General features: G+C 43.2%; 1 protein-coding gene across 3 annotated transcripts in view; it reads left to right on the top strand.

Moving 5' to 3' along the window:
* The window catches only part of LOC121867510, a 56792-nt gene extending 35508 nt beyond the window's left edge, over nucleotides 1-21284 (top strand). The window contains exons 1-9 of one of the 3 annotated variants that reach the window (XM_042367480.1): nucleotides 2292-3506; nucleotides 8574-8756; nucleotides 9231-9366; nucleotides 10978-11105; nucleotides 12059-12184; nucleotides 13011-13175; nucleotides 13435-13647; nucleotides 14748-14870; nucleotides 19750-21284. In XM_042367480.1, the coding sequence (XP_042223414.1) occupies nucleotides 3161-3506; nucleotides 8574-8756; nucleotides 9231-9366; nucleotides 10978-11105; nucleotides 12059-12184; nucleotides 13011-13175; nucleotides 13435-13647; nucleotides 14748-14866 (1416 nt within the window). In that variant the 5' untranslated portion in view covers nucleotides 2292-3160 and the 3' untranslated portion in view covers nucleotides 14867-14870; nucleotides 19750-21284. Of the gene's footprint in view, nucleotides 1-2291; nucleotides 3507-8573; nucleotides 8757-9230; nucleotides 9367-10977; nucleotides 11106-12058; nucleotides 12185-13010; nucleotides 13176-13434; nucleotides 13648-14747; nucleotides 16660-19749 lie in introns of those variants that run through there. The other 2 variants (XM_042367479.1, XM_042367482.1) reach the window with 2 other exon arrangements.
* The last annotated feature ends 577 nt before the right edge of the window (nucleotides 21285-21861 follow it).

Below are 21861 nucleotides of genomic sequence, written 5' to 3'. Positions count from 1 at the left end.
ATGTGCCCCGTCTTCATGTGCCCCTCCTTCATGCCCCCTCCTTCATGTATCCCTCCCTCATGTGCCCCTCCTTCATGTACCCCTCCTTCATGTATCCCTCCTTCATGTGCCCCTCCTTCATGTGCCCCTCCTTCATGTACCCCTCCTTCATGTGCCCCTCCTTCATGCTTCCCCTTCTTCAGGTAACTAACTTGTTGGGGGTGAAGTCGTGTCATCTCCACTTAGGTGTGTGAGTTGTTTCACCTGCAGGAGTTTGTCTTAAGTGAAGTTGTAAAGTCTTCACCACCTGACTGTTATTGTTGTGATTCTAGCCTGGGTTTGTTGTTGTTGTTGTTATTGTTGTTATTATTATTAATTATTATTATTATTGTTGTTGTTGTTGTTATTATTAATATTATTAATTATTATTATTATTATTATTATTATTATTATTTGTTGTTGTTGTTGTACACACAAACAAACTACTCCTACTCGGAATCTAGTATGACTATCATCCAGCTATGACACACACACACACACACACACACACACACACACACACACACACACACACACACACACACACCGTGACAGTGTGTGTGATACTAGGGTGACGATGGTGAAAGCCTCGTTAAGGGGAACTCTTTCACCGTGACGCAGTAAAGGGCTGTTTTCCCTAGTATATACATAAGGCTGCGGGCAAGAACAGGACAAGCGACAAAGATGTGTGTTTATACTTACAATGCGTGTATGTATGTATCTGTGTGTAACTTATACATACATACATACATACATACATACATACATACATACATACATACATACATACATAGGCGTACTTTATCCAGCCAACCGCATACGTATTATTCTCGCCAGCCCTTTATACATGTACATAAAAAACGCACCCATATCACGCCCGCACGCCCGTCCTTCAGCTCACACACACACACACACACACACACACACACACACATAATAGAGGAGTTTGATCTCTTGGGCATCTCTCTCTCTCTCTCTCTCTCTCTCTCTCTCTCTCTCTCTCTCTCTCTCTCTCTCTCTCTCTCCAATAAAAGAAATCCACCATTAAGGAAAACGTATTTATTGTTTGATTTTAGGCCAGACTCAACTATTTTTTTTCTTTTCAAGTCTTGTTAAAAAGATTCCTTCACTTATACACGAAATGGGAATAGTAAGAATTCCTCCAACTCTCTGTGGGTGTTTTTCATCATGGTAGAGAAAAAGAAGAGAATGATTAAAACTCCTGACTGGAGATAAAAGTTTCACCCTTGGTCAACTTTCGTAGGGAGAGGGAAATGAAAGTGCAGGGAAAGTGGGGAGGTGTGTGGGTGGGTGTGTGGGTTGGTGTGGGTGTGTGGGTTGGTGTGGGTGGATAGAGAGAGAACTGTGAATGTGTTAATGTTTATCGTTTGTTTTCAGAGCCAACGATTGTCATTTGTTTTTTCAGCCAAAGTTCTTATATTTTTCACATTATGTTTCCTCGTGTTTTTGTTGGAACCCTGATACAGAAAAAACTTGGTATCGGCTTCAGTTTCATATTTTCGGGCCAAATCTCGATATAAATGAATACTTGATGTTGGGCTGGAGAGAGAGAGAGAGAGAGAGAGAGAGAGAGAGAGAGAGTGAGTCCACCGCTACCAGATTCCTAAAAATTCCTTAGTTAGATTTTTTTTTACTTTAGCTTTCGTAACTGTGGATAGAAGAAGTTTAGATAAGAGTACCTTCCCTTGCAAGTAATTAATAACTCAGGTACCTTCCTTTACAAGTAATTAATGACACAGGTACCTTCCTTCACGAGTAATTAATTAACGTGATACTTTCCCTTGCCGCAGCGCCACTCACAGCATTTCCCGCGAATCACTTTCATTTTCCTCTCAATAGTCATCCTCCCTATGACCAGCGGCAGAACACACGCGCATGAGGGCAGGAAGAACCTTTAAATGGTCGTTAACCAAAATGACGTCTGCCCCCCCTTCCCCCCTCCCCCAACTATATATTTTCCGTATCTGATGCACCAAGATTATCTATTCTAAATTAATGTAAAATTTGCATAACCTAAAACTAACCTAACTTAACGTAAATCTAACCAAATCTAAATGCAGTTAGTTGAGTAATGAAAGCTGAGAGAGAGAGAGAGAGAGAGAGAGAGAGATAAGGTATTGAGCAATGACACACACACACACACACACACTTAGTGACTATAGTGATCACAACTCTCTCTCTGTCTCACCTGGTGTGTGACAGTGGAGGTTATATATAAGGTGTAAGAGGAGGTTACACCACAGTCACTCTCTATCTCTCACACGTCAACCATCATCGTCATGGTCAGGAGTTGTGTTACAGGACGAGGCACTATGAAGGTATAAAGGAAGGCTATTGTACATGTCGTTGTTGTCTCTTCGTCAGCAGTCATCGTCAGGACATTACACAGGACGATGACATAAGGTTAGAAGATCGCCTCACACCTTCATCGTCATCAGGACCAAGGAACAGTGACGTGTTCCTCTCACGCCTTAACCCTCGTCGGAAGGTCTTGGGGTAAAGCTCCACGAGGGACACTTCTTCAGTACTCTGAAGGTTGTGGCCTGGTGGTGACAACAAGAAGTAAGGGAAGAGAGAGGAAGAAGGAGGAGGAGGAGGAGGAGAGGGAGAGAGAGAGGTGAGAGTATACTTTATCAGCCCCGGGGGAGTAAAGGAAGAGTTGGGAGAAGACGAGAAAAAACCAGAAGAGTGAGAGAGAGAAAAAGAGACGTAGAGAAAACAGGAAGAGAAGATACGTCAAAAATGATTACCTGAGAGAACGAAAGGTGTAATGTAGGTGGTGTCTTGTTAATGAGGCTGACTGTCAGGTGATCTTTACTCTAGTGGGTAAAACAATCGCTGCTTGAGTTCTCTAGTGACTGAGAATACCAGATTATTGTGTGACCATTTCCTCACCTTGTAAGTCATCACGTTGAGACACCTTGTGGAGTACAGTGAGTGTTCGTTCGTCCAAGAGACACCAGTACCGTGTGAGAGTGGAAGATTGACCCCATCACCTGCTGGTACCTGACGCTGCACCTGTATACCTGCTGAGATAATGTATGGTTAACTTCTAGTGGATATAGTTCTCACCTCCTTAAGACTGATTTAGTAACGCCAGACATACAGACTCCACTCGAAGATGTACCTGACGGCGTGGCTGGTGGTGATGACGCTGGTAGCTCTGACTCCAGCTGCTACTGAGGGCAGAGGACGCGACGCACAGTATTACCTCAGTAGGTGGTCCTCCAAAAACTCCCCCAAGCACAAGGTGTTCACTCCCTCGGCCACAGAGTCACTGGATGTCAACAACGCACAGATCCCAGCGCCCCCAGGCTACACCACCGCCTCCCGTCTGCTGCTGACAGAGGCGGTGACGGAGCTGGTGCCGATCACTGCAGACAACACACAGATCCTACCGCCGCTCTCCTCCCCCCGTGGCACAGGCAGCAGGAACACTAACTCTACCGAGGAGCGTGACTCACGGTGTAAGTGTGTTACTGTGTATGTTACTGTTACTGTGTATGTTACTATAGGTTACTGTAGGTGTTGTGGTCTGCTACGGGACAGCCCCCGCTCCCCCATCTTGTAACTGACTATACAGTTGGGGAAGTGAAGGCGACCGAGTGCAGTACCGGCCACACTGCCTCTTATGTACTGAAGGCTTAGTATACCGGCCTTTGGGACCCACTCAACCAGCTCACAAACACCGTGACTTGGATTCCATGTTCAGTACACGTATCAGGGCCGTCGTGGTGGGAGGAATCTGGGGAGTTATAGTGGTCAGGGTCATTACAGGGGCGTTGTGTGGTGGAGGACCAGGTGTTAAGGTGTGGACATAACTTAACTTACCCTAAGCTAAGCTAATCTAACCTAACCTAACCTAATCTAACTTACCGTAACTTAACCAAGCTCTGGACTGGCACTCTCAGGTGAAGCCGTAATACACCTGCGTTTACACCATGGTACGCTGCACCCCACCTCCCTCCACTGAGAGAGTGAGGTGCGGTAATGAGGGAGAGAGTGAGGGGCGGTAATGAGGGAGAGAGTGAGGGGTGGTAATGCGGGGAGAGGTGGGGGGTGGTAATGGGGAAGAGTGGGGTGTGTGGGGGAGGGGGGGTGGTGTGAGGGGAGGGGTGGGGGGGGTGGTGTGGGGAGAGTGGGGAACATTACTGCATTCCGTTGTGCATTGGTGAGCGTCTGTGCCCCCCTCCTCTTTTTCTTTCTAACATTCCCTCCTTCCTCCTCTCCTCCAGCCCCTTCCAACCCCTCCCTCCAACCCCTCCTTCAGCCCCTCCCTCTCAACCCCTCCCCTCAACCCCTCCTTCAAACCCTCCCTCCAACCCCTCCTCTAAGCCGTCAAGAAGGCAGGGAGGGAAGGTAAGGGAGGCTGGGAGGGGATAAAGAAGAGGAGGAGGGGCTCATACAAGGTCAGGGGGGTCAGAAAGTCGTGGGATGGGGTCAGGGAGGGTCAGAGGGTCGTGGGAGGGGGTCAGGGAGGGAGTCACGGGGGGCTCCAACCAATGACGAGCCTGATAAGGGTACTCCACCAAACCAATATTGACGCAGCACTTATGATACAATCAAATTTTGCTAGAGTGAATTTTAATCCTTGCTGAGTTAAGTGGCAAGGTAGGGATTCATTATTTGGCAACCTACTCACCCACCCACCCACCGACCCACCCACCCACCTACCTGCCCACTCACCTCACCCACCTCGGGATATATTTTGACCTGTCGGGAAGATAGGTTATAAAGTTGTCTTTCTATTGACCAACTGTGAACCTCCAGCAACAAACTAGAGGCTTCAGTTCAGGTGAAATTTGGTTTTTAATTTTTTAATTTTTTTCTTCACGTGTGTCAGGGACAGGGTCATTTAAACAGCCAGGCATGAGGCAATTAATTAAGTAGTTAACTTTGAAACTTATTGCACCAAGCCTGAAACACCTGGGTCATTAAACACCTCGGTCATTAAACACCTGGGTCATATAAACACCTGGGTCATTAAACACCTGGGTCATTAAACACCTGGGTCATTAAACACCTGGGTCATATAAACACCTGGGTCATATAAACACCTGGGTCATATAAACACCTGGAATTATAAACACCTGGGTCATATGTATTATAAACACCTGGGTCATTAAACACCTGGGTCATATAAACACCTGGGTCATATAAACACCTGGGTCGCCTGTAAGCACCTGGGTCGCCTTCAGCTTACCTGGGTCATATAAACACCTGGGTCATATAAACACCTGGGTCATATATAAACATCTGGGTCGCTAAACACCTGGGTCATATAAACACCTGGGTCATATAAACACACCTGGGTCATTAAGCTTCCTGGGTCATATAAACATCTGGGTCATATAAACACCTGGGTCATATAAACACCTGGGTCACTATAAGCACCTGGGTCATAATATAAACACCTGGGTCATATAAACACCACCTGGGTCATATAAACACCTGGGTCATATAAACACCTGGGTTATTAAACACCTGGATCATTAAGCTTACCTGGGTCATTAAACACCTGGGTCATTAAACACCTGGGTCATATTATAAACACCTGGGTCATATGCATAAACACCTGGGTCATATAAACACTGGGTCATGTATAAACACCTGGTCATATAAACACCTGGGTCATTAAACACCTGGGTCATATAAACACCTGGGTCATATAAACACCTGGGTCATTAAACACCTGGGTCATATAAACACCTGGGTCATTAAACACCTGGGTCATATAAACACCTGGGTCATATAAACACCTGGGTCATATAAACACCTGGGTCATTAAACACCTGGGTCATTAAACACCTGGGTCATATAAACACTTGGGTCATATAAATACCTGGGTCATATAAACACCTGGGTTATTGAACACCTGGGTCATTAAACACCTGGGAGCTGTTATTATTGTCGTGTTAATGTCTTGTTTCCATCTGAGCCGGTAACACTATTCTCGGGTTAATGTGAATATTGGCTTTCATTTTCCTGTTTAGGTTAGCTTAGGTTAAGTGATATAATCTAGGGTGTCTAATGTTCAGGTAGGTTAGGTTAGGTTAATCAACAGGTGAGATAATCTGGGGTGTCTAATGTTCAGGTAGGACCATCACACACTCGTCACCCCTACACCTCACAGCGACACTTTCTCTCATATAAATTTCCTGTTCATTCGAGTGGAAATATTGTTATCTGTTTCCTGGTAGTTTGAGAGCGTGGGTGTAGTGTGTGGTGGGTGTATGGTGTTTATGGTGTGGTGAGTGTGTTAGATGTGGTGTGTGGTGGGTGTAGAGTGTGTTGTGTGTAAGGGAACAGCTTTAGGGTGTGTTTAGGTAAGCATAGTGTCGGGAACTATTGAATGAAACCGCTATATTTTATTTCCTCACAAATAAATAAAAATCACAATGAAAAAATATAAAAAAAATTCTTCACTAAATTATACTTTCAGTTGGATGACGAGAGAAAACTATAAACGCCTGAATCATTAACTTTACTAACGAAATAATATTATACTCAATCGGGTGAAGTAAAAAACAATAAACGCCTGAATCACGAGCTTGTTTATTCACGATACTTTCAGTCGGATAGAAACCCCTGTACCCCCTGCCGCAGCCATTCGTGTAGAGCCATGGAGAAAGCTGCGGTATTAGTTGCAAAATGATCACCATTGGGGAAGAGTTACCGCTGAATATTCACTGTCATACGACCTGTCACGCGAAAGAACTCTGTCATATCGCGTGTGGTTGATATGACAGGTTTAAACACACCTGTCCCGTGATATGTGAAAGGGATGGGTGGGGTAATACGTGGCGTCTCTAACAGCCAATCATAGTCAAGATCAGGACGATAATATGGAACTCATCTACCAATCACAGGTCAGTTTTTTCTTCACCTTTTTTTACAGCAAATTTGTTCGATTTAACTTAACATAAATTAAAAAAAAACTAATAATAGCCAACGTCAAAAAACCACCCCCACACACCCCCTCCACGCCCCCCCACGCCCCCATGCCCCCCGCCCCCCACGCCCCCGCCCCCGCCCCCGCCCCGCCCCCACGCCCCACCGCCCCCACGCCCCCACGCCCCCCACGCCCCCTCACACGCCCCTCCACACGCCCCTCACACCGCCCCCACACGCCCCACGCCCCACACACGCCCCACCACGCCCCCACGCCCCCCACACGCCCCTCACCGCCCCTCTTGCCCCTCACACGCCCTGCCCCACGCCCCACGCCCCCACACACGCCCCCACACACGCCCCCCACACGCCCCCACCCCCCGCCCCCCGCCCCACGCCCCCCACAGCCCCACCCCACACAGCCCCACACACCCCCACACACCCCACACACACAGCCCCCACACACCCCCACACAGCCCCCACACTGCCCCCACACACACAGCCCCCGCACACAGCCCCCACACAGCCCCACACACACAGCCCCACACACACACAACCCCCACACACACACAAACCCCACACACACAACCCCCACACACACAGCCCCCACACACACAGACCCCCCACACACACCCTACACACACAACCCCACACACCCTACACACACACCCCCACACCCCACCCCCCACACCCCCACCCCCACACACACACACCCCACACACCCCCACACACCCCACACACGCCCCCACGCCCCCGCCCCCACACGCCCTCCACACACCCCCTTACACGCCCCCCACACGCCCCACACACGCCCCCCCCACCCCCCACCCCCCACCCCCACACACCCCCACACCCCACCCCCACCCCCACCCCCACCCCCTCCACCCCCCACACACACCCCCCACACACACACACCCACCCACACACCCCTTATAAACCTCAATCCTTTATCTCTGTCATTTGTTTACCATTGTGGAGTAAACTCACGCCACGTAAACATCTTTCATAGGGAAATGGGATCCTGACACAAGTGAAAAACACCCTGTAATATTTGTAAACACGGGAGGGGAACCGGGTGAGGGTGAGTGTTTTGGAAGAGAGAGAGAGAGAGAGAGAGCGAGCTTATACCGTCACAGCATAGACTTATGAGATAACCAATTGTTGTACAGTATAGGTGTCAACTTAATTAATACCTGCCGTATCGTTTTACCTGTGTGTGTGTGTAAGGTAACGTGAAATTTTACCTGTATTTGTAGCTTTATTTGTGAGTGTACCATTATAACACCTCCATAACACCCCACAACACACCATAACACCACCATAACACCCAATAATACACCATGACACACCATAATACCTCCATAACACCCCACAACACACCATAACACCTCCATAACACCCCACAACACACCATAACACCACCATAACACCCAATAATACACCATGACACACCATAACACCACCATAACACCCAATAATACACCATGACACACCATAACACCACCATAACACCCAATAACACACCATAACACACCATAACACCACCATAACACCCAATAATACACCATGACACACCATAACACCTCCATAACACACCATAACACACCATAACACCCCACAACACCGTACTAACACCCTCTTAGTCTTCAAGATTTCAGTGTCGCCCGTTTTCTCGCTGTTCAACATGGCGTCGGCGAGGGTGAGGAATGTGGCCTGCACAGCTTCGTCAGGAGACAACGGCACCTGTTACAGCACCAGCGACTGTGCGAGACTCGGAGGTGCCCCGTCAGGAGCCTGTACCGGAGGCGGAGGGTCCTGCTGCGTCTGTGAGTATTGTTGTGAGGTCACTGTGTTGGTTAGGTTAGGTTAGGTAAAGTAAGGTTACGTTAGAATAGATTAAGTATGGTGAGGTTAGGTTAAGTAAGGTTAGGTTTGGTTATGTTCTTCACCAACAGCTCATCCACAACATCCTCACCTCCAAAGTTCTCCATCACACTGAACAAATTGGCTGGCGAGGGATTTCCATTTTTACATCTTTTGCACCACCGACCCGACTCTCAAGGGATAGTCCCTTCTGTGTGTATATTTTGTCCGTTACTAGTGAGCCTCTGTACGTGTTGTAGTTCAAGGACTCGTAGCTGGCATGGCATACATACATACATACATACATACATACATACATACACAGGTTCATGTAACCACTATAAATGTCTTTACATACATACACACGCATACAGAATAATCAGTATTTGTGTTAGATAGACAGACAGATATGACCTACTAACTGCTCTCTACCACAGTTCAGCTGTCGTGTGGGGGCGTGGCAACACAGAACTGCACCTACTTCGTCAACTCAAACTACCCTACGGCCTTCGATGGCGTCGGGTCCTGTCAGCTCACTGTCAACAAGATCCGTAATGACATCTGTCAGCTGAGGTGAGTGGCGGAGGAGGAAGAAGACGAGGAGGAGGAGGAGGAGGAGGAGGAGGAGGAGGAGGAGGAGGAGGAGGAGGAGGAGGTGTGTGTGTTGATATAGTATATTGTATATTAATTAATGTAAACATGATTTGACATACATACATAGATATAGTACACACACACACACACACACACACACACACACACACACACACACACACACACACACACACACCTCACTGCTGCTGCCTCTCTGCTGAATACATCATCCAATTTCTCATACAAAGTTGACCTGTAAACCACTAACTCTATTTTTACAACTTTCACCAACTGTTGATTCCATTTCCATGCCATTGACGATACCTAACTTTATTTCGCCTCCTCTCTCTCTCAGTCTCCCCTTAATTCCTTTACGTTTTCTTTTGAGTTATTTTGAGGGGATCCTGTTCCATTTTGTTTATTTTTTTTTATGGGCCAAATAATCCTCGTTCTCTGTGCTGTTTTCTTTGTTGTTTTTTGTTAATTTTTGTGTTTGTTTATTTGTTTGTCTTTGTCTCTCATTTATTCTTCTTTCTTCTTTTTTTTATTATCGTCATTATTTCCTTTCATTTGTCATACTTTCTCCCTCTCTCTCTTATCCTCGTTCCGTTTTCTTCGCCTCTCCTTTCTATCCTTCCACCCTCTCCCATTCTTCCTTCCTCCCTTCCACTTCCCCTTCTTCATATTCTCTCCCTCCCTCCCATCTTCCCTCCATCTGACCCTCTCCCCTCCCTCCATATCACCATAGGCTGGGCACCCACAGCTCGCAGAAGTAAAAAGTTTAGATAGAATGTTGTTGTGTTTATACAGCACGGGCGGCTCTCTCTCTCTCTCTCTCTCTCTCTCTCTGGTACTGGTCTTGTGAATGTTTTATTTGTTGACGTTGGGAGTTGAGATAGATAGATAGATAGATAGATAGATAGATAGATAGATAGATAAATACCTTTTGTATCATAGTTGTGAGAAAATAAGGTACACTACCACTCCCTCCTCCTCCTCCAGTAGTGAAATTGGAAAATATAACTTTTGAATCCACAGAAAAGTTTTACCTCTGGCGATAGTTTTCTCTCTCTCTCTCTCTCTCTCTCTCTCTCTCTCTCTCTCTCTCTCTCTCACACAGTATGCATCTATGTCTCTGTGTCTGTCTATCTGTCAAGCTGTCATGTATCCAGTTTTGTCATAGTGTGTCACGTTGTCATGCAATTTACGCAACCCGTCAATCAACACAGGTGAGGAGCATGACGTTTACACACAGGAGCATGACATTTACACCATGAGCATGACACCACCATTTCTCTCCAGATTTGTCGAGAATTTTCAGATTTATTTAACCGATTACTGAAATCTCTTTATGGTCAATACAGGGTTACCAATAACCACTATATCATAACTACCACCAACACAACCTCACCTACAACTACTACCACAATCAACTATTACCACAATCTCACCTACTATCACGACCTATAACTACTACCACACCTGCCACCAACAACCACCAATACTTCACCTACCACCAATAACCACCACCACAACCACAACCACACCCACAACCACTACCACAATTAACTCTTTGCTTTCTACTTGCAGGTTGGATTTTGACACCCTGACACTGTCCCAACCAGAAAATAATGATCACCAGTGTGTCAATGATCGCTTCACTGTGTCAGGTGGGACTCCGGTGCCAACTATATGTGGCACCAACACCGGCAACCATAGTAAGTGTCACCTGGGGAGTGTCACCTGGTGGAGTGTCACCTGAGGGACTATCACCTGGGGGATTGTTACCTGAGGGAGTATCACCTGGGGAGTATCATTAACTTGTGGTGTGACGTCATCAACACGTCATCTACACGTCATCCACACAGGTAGTCAAGGTGTGCCCATCGAGACAGCCATCCTTACCTGTGTGTGTGTGTGTGTGTGTGTGTGTGTGTTTGACATTAAACTGTGGTGCTGGCGGCCGTTTAATGCATAATGTATATGACCAGCTGACCTCTCAACCCTGGGTGATAGAACAGCCTAACCTAACCTAACCTAACCCTACGACTAACCTAAGGAGAGAGAGAGAGCTGGGGCAGTATACAAGGGACCTTACAGTGACCTACGACCTCTAATGGCTAGGTGACCGAGTGTGTTGATGTGGTATCTATCTATCTATCTATCTATCTATCTATCTATCTATCTATCTATCTATCTTTTTACCTGAGAAACAGACAGACACACCAACCAATCACATCAACAACCTTCACAGAGACAGACAGACAGACAGACAGACAGACAGACAGACAGAATCGCGACAATCCCATTAATATTCCTCGTCAGGTAAATACAATTAGTGGTTGAGGTTAATTAGACTGGGTGACATTATTACTGTTTTGTTTATCATTAACGTCATTACCTAGTGGTTAATTAACGCTACACGGCAGCTCATACGTGTCTTGCCGGTCAAATATCTCACCTTAATGACGTCGGTGTATGACTCTCTCACTTAACCTGTATATATATTTTACTCACGTTAATAACCCAATAATTACCTATGATTGAGTCTCCATACAACCCTCTCCACCTTTAATCACTCTTCCTTTACTTACTTACCTGTTTGTTTTTTTACCTTAATTACCTTCCATACCTTAATGATCTTATTGTTGACCTCTGACCTCTCTCACAGTGTATGTTGACCTGGGACCCGGAGCCACCACGCCCTCTGTCCTCACCTTCGTAACTATGGGACCCTCGTTTGAAAGGAAGTGGAAAGTCAAAGTTACTCAGATCCCCTGTAACTCCGACTTTACAGGTGAGTCATGAGTGAGTCGTGAGTCAGTCAGGTGTGTCATGAGTGTATTAGGTGAGTCATGAGTGAGTTAGATGGGTCATGAGTGATTTAGGTGAGTCACGAGTTAAGTGCTTCGTGAGTCATGTATGTCATGAGTCAGGTGAGTCACGAGTGAGCCAGGTGTGAGTGACGGAGGACACTCACGAGACGTCCTTCCTCCAAACCTTTTTATGAGGCTGTTGTAACATGATTTTGGGGGAGGTGCAGCTGTGGCCTCTCTCTCTCTCTCTCTCTCTCTCTCTCTCTCTCTCTCTCTCTCTCTGTAGTCCCTATTGCAACCTGACGTATTGCAATAGATTAATGGGGATGTGAAATCAGTTGCAATATTCGTACATTCTAACACTCAGTTCCGGTAGGATTATTAGATACGAATTATATATTTTTAATTATCGTGAATTATCTGTTATTGCTCTCTAGTGTAGTTACAGGTTAATTGGGAAGTGATAGTGGTATAATTGTACCTTGTGGTGATTAGTTATAGAGAAAGTTATACTACTATTTTGTATAATCTCTCTATTTTCTGTGTGTGTGTGTGTGTGTGTGTGTGTGTGTGTGTGTGTGTGTGTGTGTGTGTTTGTTATAGTTCCCCATAAGGCTAGGTGAGGGGTGGTTAGGTTAGGGATAGATAGATAGATGTGTACATGTAGATTATTATTATTATTGTTATTATTATTATTATTATTATTATTGTTATTATTATTATTATTATTATTATTATTATTATTATTATTATTATTATTATTATTATTATTATTATTATTATTATTATTATTATTATATCTCCCAGCCCCGACAAACTGCCTCCAGTACTATCAAGGGGTCACAGGTCAAGTTAAGACGTACAACTATGACCTGACCTCCGGCCTTCAGCTGTCCAACCAAGACTACACAATGTGCATCAGAACTGAGAAGAACTTTTGTGGTATACAGTATATGGCGTGTACTGATACAGGTGAGTCTGTCTGTCTGTCTGTCTGTCTGTCTGTCTGTCTATCTGTCTCTTTCTCTTTCTCTTTCTCTTTCGTCACACATTTCTCACTCAACTTCAGATTTCCCAACACACTGTCTCCCTCTCTCCCCCACACTCCCACACACCTCTTCCACACAACTCACTCACTCACTCACTCAAACCCACCTCTTACTCTCCCAGACTTATCCACATCATCCCTCACTCACCCTCTCTCATCCTCACTCACCCTCTCCCGCAACAGTGAACGCAGAGCCGCAGTCCTTCAGTATCACAGGCAGCACAGCACAGCCCGTAGGCAGCGTGGTGGGGGCCGCCGACTGCACCAGGGACTGGGTGACCATCCCTTGTGTGTCGGTCGACTCCAGGAGCCCAGCGACGAGCTGTCAGGATAGGCTGTGCGGAGATAACCTCAACACCATCGCCTCTACTACCGGAGGCAACGTCAGGGTGTTTAGTGAGTGTTTTGGTCTTTGTGTGGGTAGGGGGGGGGGAGTGTATGTGTGTTCGTTTGTCGTGTATCTCTGTTAGGTCTTTTTAATATCTCTCTCTCTCTGTGAGTGTAAATGTCTGTCAATCATCTACCTATAGAAACACCTGGAGATTAGAAACTCTTGCTTTTACATGAAGGTTAATTACCTTCATGCTAACCTAACCTAACCTAACCTAACCTAACCTAACCCAAAGCAACTTAACCTAACCACTCAAAATTTTACCAGGGCAGACTATAGTAAGTGAGTAATTAGTGCTGAAAAGTAATAGAATTAATTAGTGGGTCATTTGCATATATAATTAACAAAATGATAACTTTATGACCTTAATCAGCACGTTAATGGCAGACTTATATTCAGATTTTAAACGAAACCAAAATGTAAAAAAGAAAAGAACAAACATAAGAGCTCAATAATGTTATATTAGGTAAAATGTTAAAACAAATCGACCAGGTGTTATGTTGACGAGAGTTCTCCAGGTGAGGTCCGTCAGGTGCTACATGTTGTTGAGGAAACTCCATTGATTTTTAAACAGTAATTACTTCTGTCCTGTAATCTTTCATGTTTATGTTTTGGTATTTTTCCTGTTGTTTAGGATGTACTTGCGTAATTAAATAATTCCGAGAGAAAATGCGTATTGAGCCGGAAAATTTGTTTAACAGGTAACTCTCACCGTTCAGCCACTAGGGGCGCTGCTCGACCTGCTGATCAACTACAATTAAGACTTGTTAACTAAGCTACAGGGTCATTAGTATTTGTAATTATGAAAATTGAGCTTTTAAGCTAAGAATTCTTAATGAGAATAATAAATAACTAACCTAACCCAACCCATCAATTAGTGCTAGTGTTAGGTTCATCTCCAGATGATGCTTCCTGTCTTCCTGCCTTTATCAGTGTGTCTATATATCTACCTACATTACTTATCTATCTACCTACACTACTTATCTATCTACCTACACTACTTATCTATCTACCTACACTACTTATCTATCTACCTACACTACTTATCTCTTTCTACCAATCATCTCCTACACTAAACTAAACTAGTGTACTTTCTCCCACACAGGTTTCGTGAAGCCGTTCATTTTGGTGTATCACACAGACTCCCAGGAGGCGAGCTCTAGTCCAGCCGAGGTGGAGAACCGCGGCTTTTGTCTCGATTACGTTCAGCAGCCGTGTGTCTAGTGAGGTTGGTGGCGCGTGTCTCTCTCTCTCTCTTTCTCAAGTTGACACAAGAGTAGCTTAAAGTTTTATCTGGGGGTTCATGTTTGATAAAGATATTGTTTAAACCTTTTGAGGATGATGGTTTAATCCTCTGATGACAACAGTGGTTTAACCTGTTGAGGACGATGACTCAACCTTCCGGATCTCAAAGGGTTAAGGACTTGCTGTGACGTCATGGCTCTGTTAAAGACAGTATTCATAATTCAAGACAATCCACACACCGAGCTTAGTGGTCTGGGCAGAGACCACTGTACTGTGCTGTGCTGTGCTGTTGTTGTTGTTGGTGTCGGGTGAAGTGAATCCAATATTGAGTGACGAGAAACTGTTGTCAGGAGTAGCGTAGAGAAAATAAAAGGAAAGAAGAAATAAAACAGTGACGATGATCACCTGTACCGTATACAGTACACCAGAGAATGACGGGTATACTCTAACGTGTGTACCGACAGATATATAACGTGTGTACCGACAGATATATAATGTGTGTACCGACAGATATATAACGTGTATACCGACAGATAAGAACTATAGTTTATAGCAATATACTGTATTATAACCAGTATTATATACCGTATATTAGTTATATATTTCCTATAATGAAGAAATTAGTTATGAAGTAATGTAAATTAACATGTTATATTCACTAAATATATACATTTAAACATGTTGATGGTAATATTCGCTTGTCAACATCATTAATTTATTCAAATATACATTATGATATATGTAAATTATAATATACAGAAGATATATGTTCCATATTTTGTGATTATTTAGGCATTTCCTTCCTAAACTTCCTAAACTTTTACATTAAATTACAAAATAAAAATTAAAAGTAAAAAAATAAATACAATCATGAAGAACAAATTTTTCTTTGAGCTACAATATTCACAAAGAAATAATTAACTCTTATTATTATTTTGTTAGTTTTACGGTGAACAAAGGCTAGTTTATTGTACACCTGTTATTCATAATGTGAGCAGTAACGCACTGAAAGAACACACAGAGGAGATCTAGAATATTATTAAGAGCGCTCAGTTGTCAGGTAATTGTGGCTTTGGTTGTTACACACTATATATACCATATTGTGTCTCATTCTATACACGGAGTCAACTTCTCATAGTCTTAATATATCGACTATCTTGTCATCTATATTATTGAAGCCAGTGTGTGCTTACTGCCTATTGACGTCACAACTGCAGCCCACAGTTGGTGCACTTTACTGTTGTTGTTGTGGTAGAATGATTCATTAAAAATAATAAACAATAAATAGAAAAGTATTAAAAAACAACAAAAATATATAATTAGGTTTAAAAATAATAATAAAAGGATTTTTGAACCTTTACTGTATAGGTTGTTTCTTTCTGAAGATTATAAAACTCGGATCAAAACAATAGGTAAGTAAAATGATAGAAACAATTTAGATTAGGTTTGTAGTATAGATAAAGGATTAATATTTTAACTTAGGCGATAAATATGATTAGTTGCGTGTGTTATATTAACTAGGCCCCGCCCTCTTTTTTGTCTTCCTAAGCAATCGGTTCAATTTGTTAAGTTGGTTGGTTTTTGGTCGCGAAGAAAACCAAAATTGGGTGGCGTTTAGTTACAGCCTTCAGGTTTGATTGGCGGATTGTTGCTTAGGAAGTCAAGACTGGGCTGAGCTTTAATGCTGATGAACTAACACCTTCATTCCAATGTTTATACTGTGTTGTCTGTTAAATATATTATTTCTCTAATAAAATTTTTGTTTTACTAAAGGAAGTCTCTCTGCCTTTTAACGTCGGAAGTATTTGATTCTTAAATTGTCGTGAACATCGTTAATGAAGGTATATATTACAATGAAATAATTTATCAAATAAGGCATTAACCTTACCTGTTCAGCCGTAACCTTAGGTAGTAGGTAGTAGGCAGCTACCAAACAGGGAGGTACTACCGCCTGGGAAGATATTGGAAGCATAATGTGTTGTCTAATGGTAGACCCTGCTGCCATATGTGACCAAGTCCCAGGTTGCTGATCTAACTTTCTGCCTCATTTACACACAATTGCAGGGTCTCAATTGTTTCCCTGACAACACAACCTACATATATCGTTTCTCACTATTATTTTTTTTCCATTTCTGTATTTATTTTTGTTCAATTCATTTTTTTCACCCCCCTGACTAATCCTCTAAAAAAATCATAATCTCAATATACAACATTTTTCGGCCCAAATGAACAGTTTTTCCGTTGGTGGTGACGCACACAGGTCAATAAATGACACTTTACAATCAGAATTAACAGTTGTATAAAACATGATCGGCAAATATAACAACAAGTGACGTAGGAGACAACGAACATTATATCAGACACTCAACATAAGGTTCTCTAATGCGTCCCTGTTACTTCGGTCAGCCTTCACCCATCTCCAATACCCTACCACACGTGCATTTCCTTGTGTGTGGGTAGATAGGGCGTGTGTGGGTTTGCACTTGTCTACTGGCTTTAAATTCACCAGAAAGCTCTTTTCTGATTACAGTTTGTAAGGTTCTGTTTGACAGTACTAGATTGTACTCAACATTGTCATTGTTGGACGCGAGTTTAGGTAAGGCATCAACTATTGTCATCACTAATGCCTATGTGAGAGGGATCCACAGCAGCTTGATCCTGATCCCCCGCCAACAAGACACATGTGCTTGATTAATAACTGATGAGTTTTATTTTAGTAATCTTCTGATCAAAGAGCGAGTCATTGGTGAAGAAGAGGGAAGTATTACGCACTTGCTAACCGTGGAAGACTGTAATTAGCTTGGGTGTGTATTGTAATGAAGTCTGGTTCTATATAGATCATTTTATTAATATTCTTTAATATAAAACTTTGATCTTAGTGATAAATTTGTGCTTAAGGATAATTATAATTTAGTTGACAAAATATAAACCATAACGTCGCATTTCATTTGTGATTAACTGAATAAATCGTTAGAAGTACTCTAAAACCAGTAGCTATTTTTTTTTTACTTATAGTAAAATCTAGTTTAAATTTTCGTGAGATTTAAGAATGATTTCATACTTTTTAATTATCGGACGCTGACAACCATGAGAGGTGGAGGCAGGGTTGTGAGATGCTACACAGTGTTGACCCGCCTGGCGCCTGCGTGGGGACGAGGTGGGAACTCGTCCAGCTGCCCAAATGTAAAGTTGGTAGACTCCTTTGCTAAGAGACCTGACCTGACCTGACCATCCGCCAAGACTTCTTTCGCCCAGAGGTGGACTCAGAACCTATTCGAGTTTACGTACAGTAAAGGTAATTATCAAATGTGAACAGTGGGTCATTAACGTCTAGATGGTTGTAAATTAACAATAAGTGATACCTTGGAGTGTAGTATTGTGGTAACGGAGTCTGCATTACCAAAATAATCTTAAGATAGGTACTCCTGTCAAATCTAATTTTCCTATGGTGTTGCTTTACAGAAAATGGTCAACGTTTCGAAGGGGTAACTTGCATTTAATGTTTTGTACAATATATACCAAAGCCCGTGCATATATCCTCGCAAATTACTTAAATATACCTGGGGATCCAGGTAGGCGAAACTCCCCGGTTAGGAGGTTAGGTTATGTAATTTTAGGTCATTTGTGAGGGAACTGTCATAGAAGAAAAGTATCTTACAATTGTCTAAACCACCGGAAAAACACATTGCTCAACTCGAGAGCCGTAGTTGGTCCAAACTAAAAATTGACCTATTATACTATTCACTATATTACATCATTAGCCGCCACTTTGGTTTTCCCAATAATTATATAGGTACTTTCAATTCTCCCTCAATACATGCTTTATACAGATATAAGGATATATGCAAGGGCTTTGGTATAAATTGTACTAAACATTAAATACGAGTTATCCCTTAAAACGATGACTATTTTCTGTGAGGCAACACCATTGAAAAATTAGATTTAACAGGACTAACTATTTTAAAATTATTTTGGTGGTGCAGCTGTAATATAGATTGTACACCAGTACTATGTCCGCAGTGCATTTATTTTATGATTGATAAATAACAAAAGGCTTCAGTATCTGGTACTTCTAAAGTCTGGCCGAATATCGACACAGCCGCTTGTGATTTTGTCGGGTAAATAAAATGACCTTAGGTTCAGTAGTTTAAAATACAACACTGAAAATATTATTTATAATTTGTGCTCTTCAGCTTGTTTGACGTTCGGTCTGTGTTGCCTTTTATTGTCCAGTTCTTAAGAATATTATCGAAGACGTAGGTTATGAAGTGAATTGTTTAATGCATAAAATACTGCGCTCAGTTGTTTGTTGATACAATTTGACGTTTTAAAAAGAATCACAACCGATTCTCTGAAATTTATAGCAGGTTCATGGATAAGAACATATACATATATTAGAAGCTAATAAATGGCTAATAAATGATTTTCTCTTTCCATGTTGTGTGGAGCTGGAGAAGAGTAGGTTAACGTGGAGGTGTGAGGAGACAGTCTGAATGTTTAACAACTATTGGCAAGATTGAGATACAATTTTGCCTTATCTGAGTACGTCAGTCACTGAGGTGCTGTAGTTGATTACTGCCGTACAGAACAGAGGTTCAAACACAAGAGATGATAGAGTACGATATATTCATTCGCGTCACATTAACTTGACAATTTGATTTTGTGCATAATCTCATATACTGTACGTAGGTGTTCCTCAACTTACTGATTTAAGGATCTGTGGTTAAACATTTGGTGTTTTTGTGTTATTTTGGTTGTACTAAAGTAGTTATGGTTGAGTAAATTTAGATAAATAGTAATCAGTCACTTTTATACAGAATCCATAAAACTTCTTTTGGATAATTATAGTTTTTGGATTTCAGATGTATGAAAATAGTGACACATCAGGTTCAGGAGAAGTTGATGACCGTGTTCCAATGATGATGTGGGTCTTGAGACACTGAGGGATGGTGTCTGCAGACTACATGAGGGGGCTGCTGCTTCCCGTGCCTCATCTGGAGAAACGTCGTACTACCTGGAACCTTTTCATTCTGCTGTTTATGCACTTAAATATCTCTCCTTCACCTGAGTCTTCACCTGGGAATTAGCCTTGATTCTGTTCGACAGGTAAATTACTTGGATATTGCAAAGTTTTTAGTTTTTTAAAAATTAATTGAACAGTACAGTACCGATAAGTAGTCATGAAGATCGTTATACCAGATGAGAAGAATGGCAGTATAGTCATGAGCATCATTACCTATAACACCGGCAACCACCACACGTGAGGTTTACAAAATGATGGTACACAAGGTTAATGTGACAAACCCCGACAAGACTACGGACTCTATAAACTTGTGGATGGTCTTGGTAAATGTGTGATCAGGTGATATTGTACCCAGTAATGGTGTGATGCTGCTTTAATGACACTTCAATCTTCTCATGATAGTTTAAACCTATTAACATGGATTATTACAGAACAATGTTGTAGATTGTGTTTAATTGTGTTGTAGGTATATTATTAGTGTAGGATTTTTGGTCGGTAATACATGTGGGTGTCCAACTGGCTGGGGGAGTATCCCATTGAACCTTATGTTATAATGCTACCGATTTACAATATTTTGACCTGCGGTGGATGTTTCAGGAACCTAATACCATCGTAGATAGTATTAGTTTGCTGTTACTGATACGAGTTATTAGTGAGATCACCTTCGCTGGTGAGCTCTGAGGTGACTGGAGAGACCGATACAGGACCGGCAGAGCCATCCACTGATGTTGCAAATGTGGGGGGGCTACATTGAGTGTTGTATAGGCCCGCAGGTGCCCTACCCGGGCCAGGGGTCCCATGGGGCTTCCAGGAGAGAAGGGGGCAGAGAGGACAGGTATCGTTAGTATGCTGTGAGCGGCCAACACTCGCCGTGCTGTGTCGTTTCGTGTTTTGTCTTCCGGGAATTTCACCTCTAACTTTTCTTTTTTGAGAGGAGAAAAAACGATTGAAATTCACGACCTTTTCATATTTTTTTATCATTATTTTCATTATTTACAACGACAACTATTGTTTTTGTGTCGTCGTAAATGCTATGAGATATTTATTCAATCATGATAAAATTTTGTAGGTACGATACTTTTTCCCAGATGACCAACATTATATACACTCACTCACTCTAGTCTAAATAACATTCAGTATGAGACGTGAGATCCTCGAGGAAAACTAAACAGTGTAAATAAATAAAGTAATTGACATAACAGAGGGATTAAGTTTCAGTCAGGCAGAGACACAGACAGACAAAGGTTAGTTAATGTGTATCTTTATCGTCACAGACATAATAAGGAAGGACAGACATAATAAGGTAAGCCATAAATAGCTCCCTTTCGTAACTAGTCTGAGGCAAAAGATTTATAATGCAATATTCTATACTGTTATAAATTATTTTACCACGGGGAAGAGGAAGAGGTGGGGGAGGAGGAGGAGGAGGTAGGAAAAGAGGAGGTGGGGGAGGAGGAGGAAGAGGAGGTGGAGGGATGGGAAGGAGGAGGAGGAGGAGGAGGTTAGGGCTGCATTCACTCTCTCTTCCCCCTCCCTCTTCCTTGTCTATTCTTGTCCCATCCTTCGCCCTCTTCTTTCTCCCTTCTTCTCTCTTTCCTCTCTCCCTTCCTTCCTCCTCCTCCTCCTCCTCCTTCCCACCACCACCCTCCTCCTCCTCCCGCCTTCCACCCTCCTCCTCCTCCTTCCACCACCTCCTCCTCCTCCGCCTTCCACCACTCCCCTCCTCCTCCCGCCTTCCCACCACACCTCCTCCTCCTCCCGCCTCCACCACACACCTCCTCCTCCTCCACAGAACAACTTATCTCATAATAAGTTCTCCGTGAGAGTTGTCTCCACTACCGTCCAAGGTCTCATATCTCGCCTCACCTCCCCAGGAATCTCTCTCATGTACGCCAAGGGGAGGAGAGGTACGCTTGGAAGAAGAGGAGAGGGAGAGGGGAGGAGAGGTACG

This window comes from Homarus americanus, unplaced genomic scaffold (assembly GCF_018991925.1).
Source record: "Homarus americanus isolate GMGI-L3 unplaced genomic scaffold, GMGI_Hamer_2.0 scaffold23598, whole genome shotgun sequence".
In the NCBI taxonomy this organism is placed as follows: domain Eukaryota; kingdom Metazoa; phylum Arthropoda; class Malacostraca; order Decapoda; family Nephropidae; genus Homarus; species Homarus americanus.
This window is presented reverse-complemented; position numbering and strand designations above follow the sequence as displayed.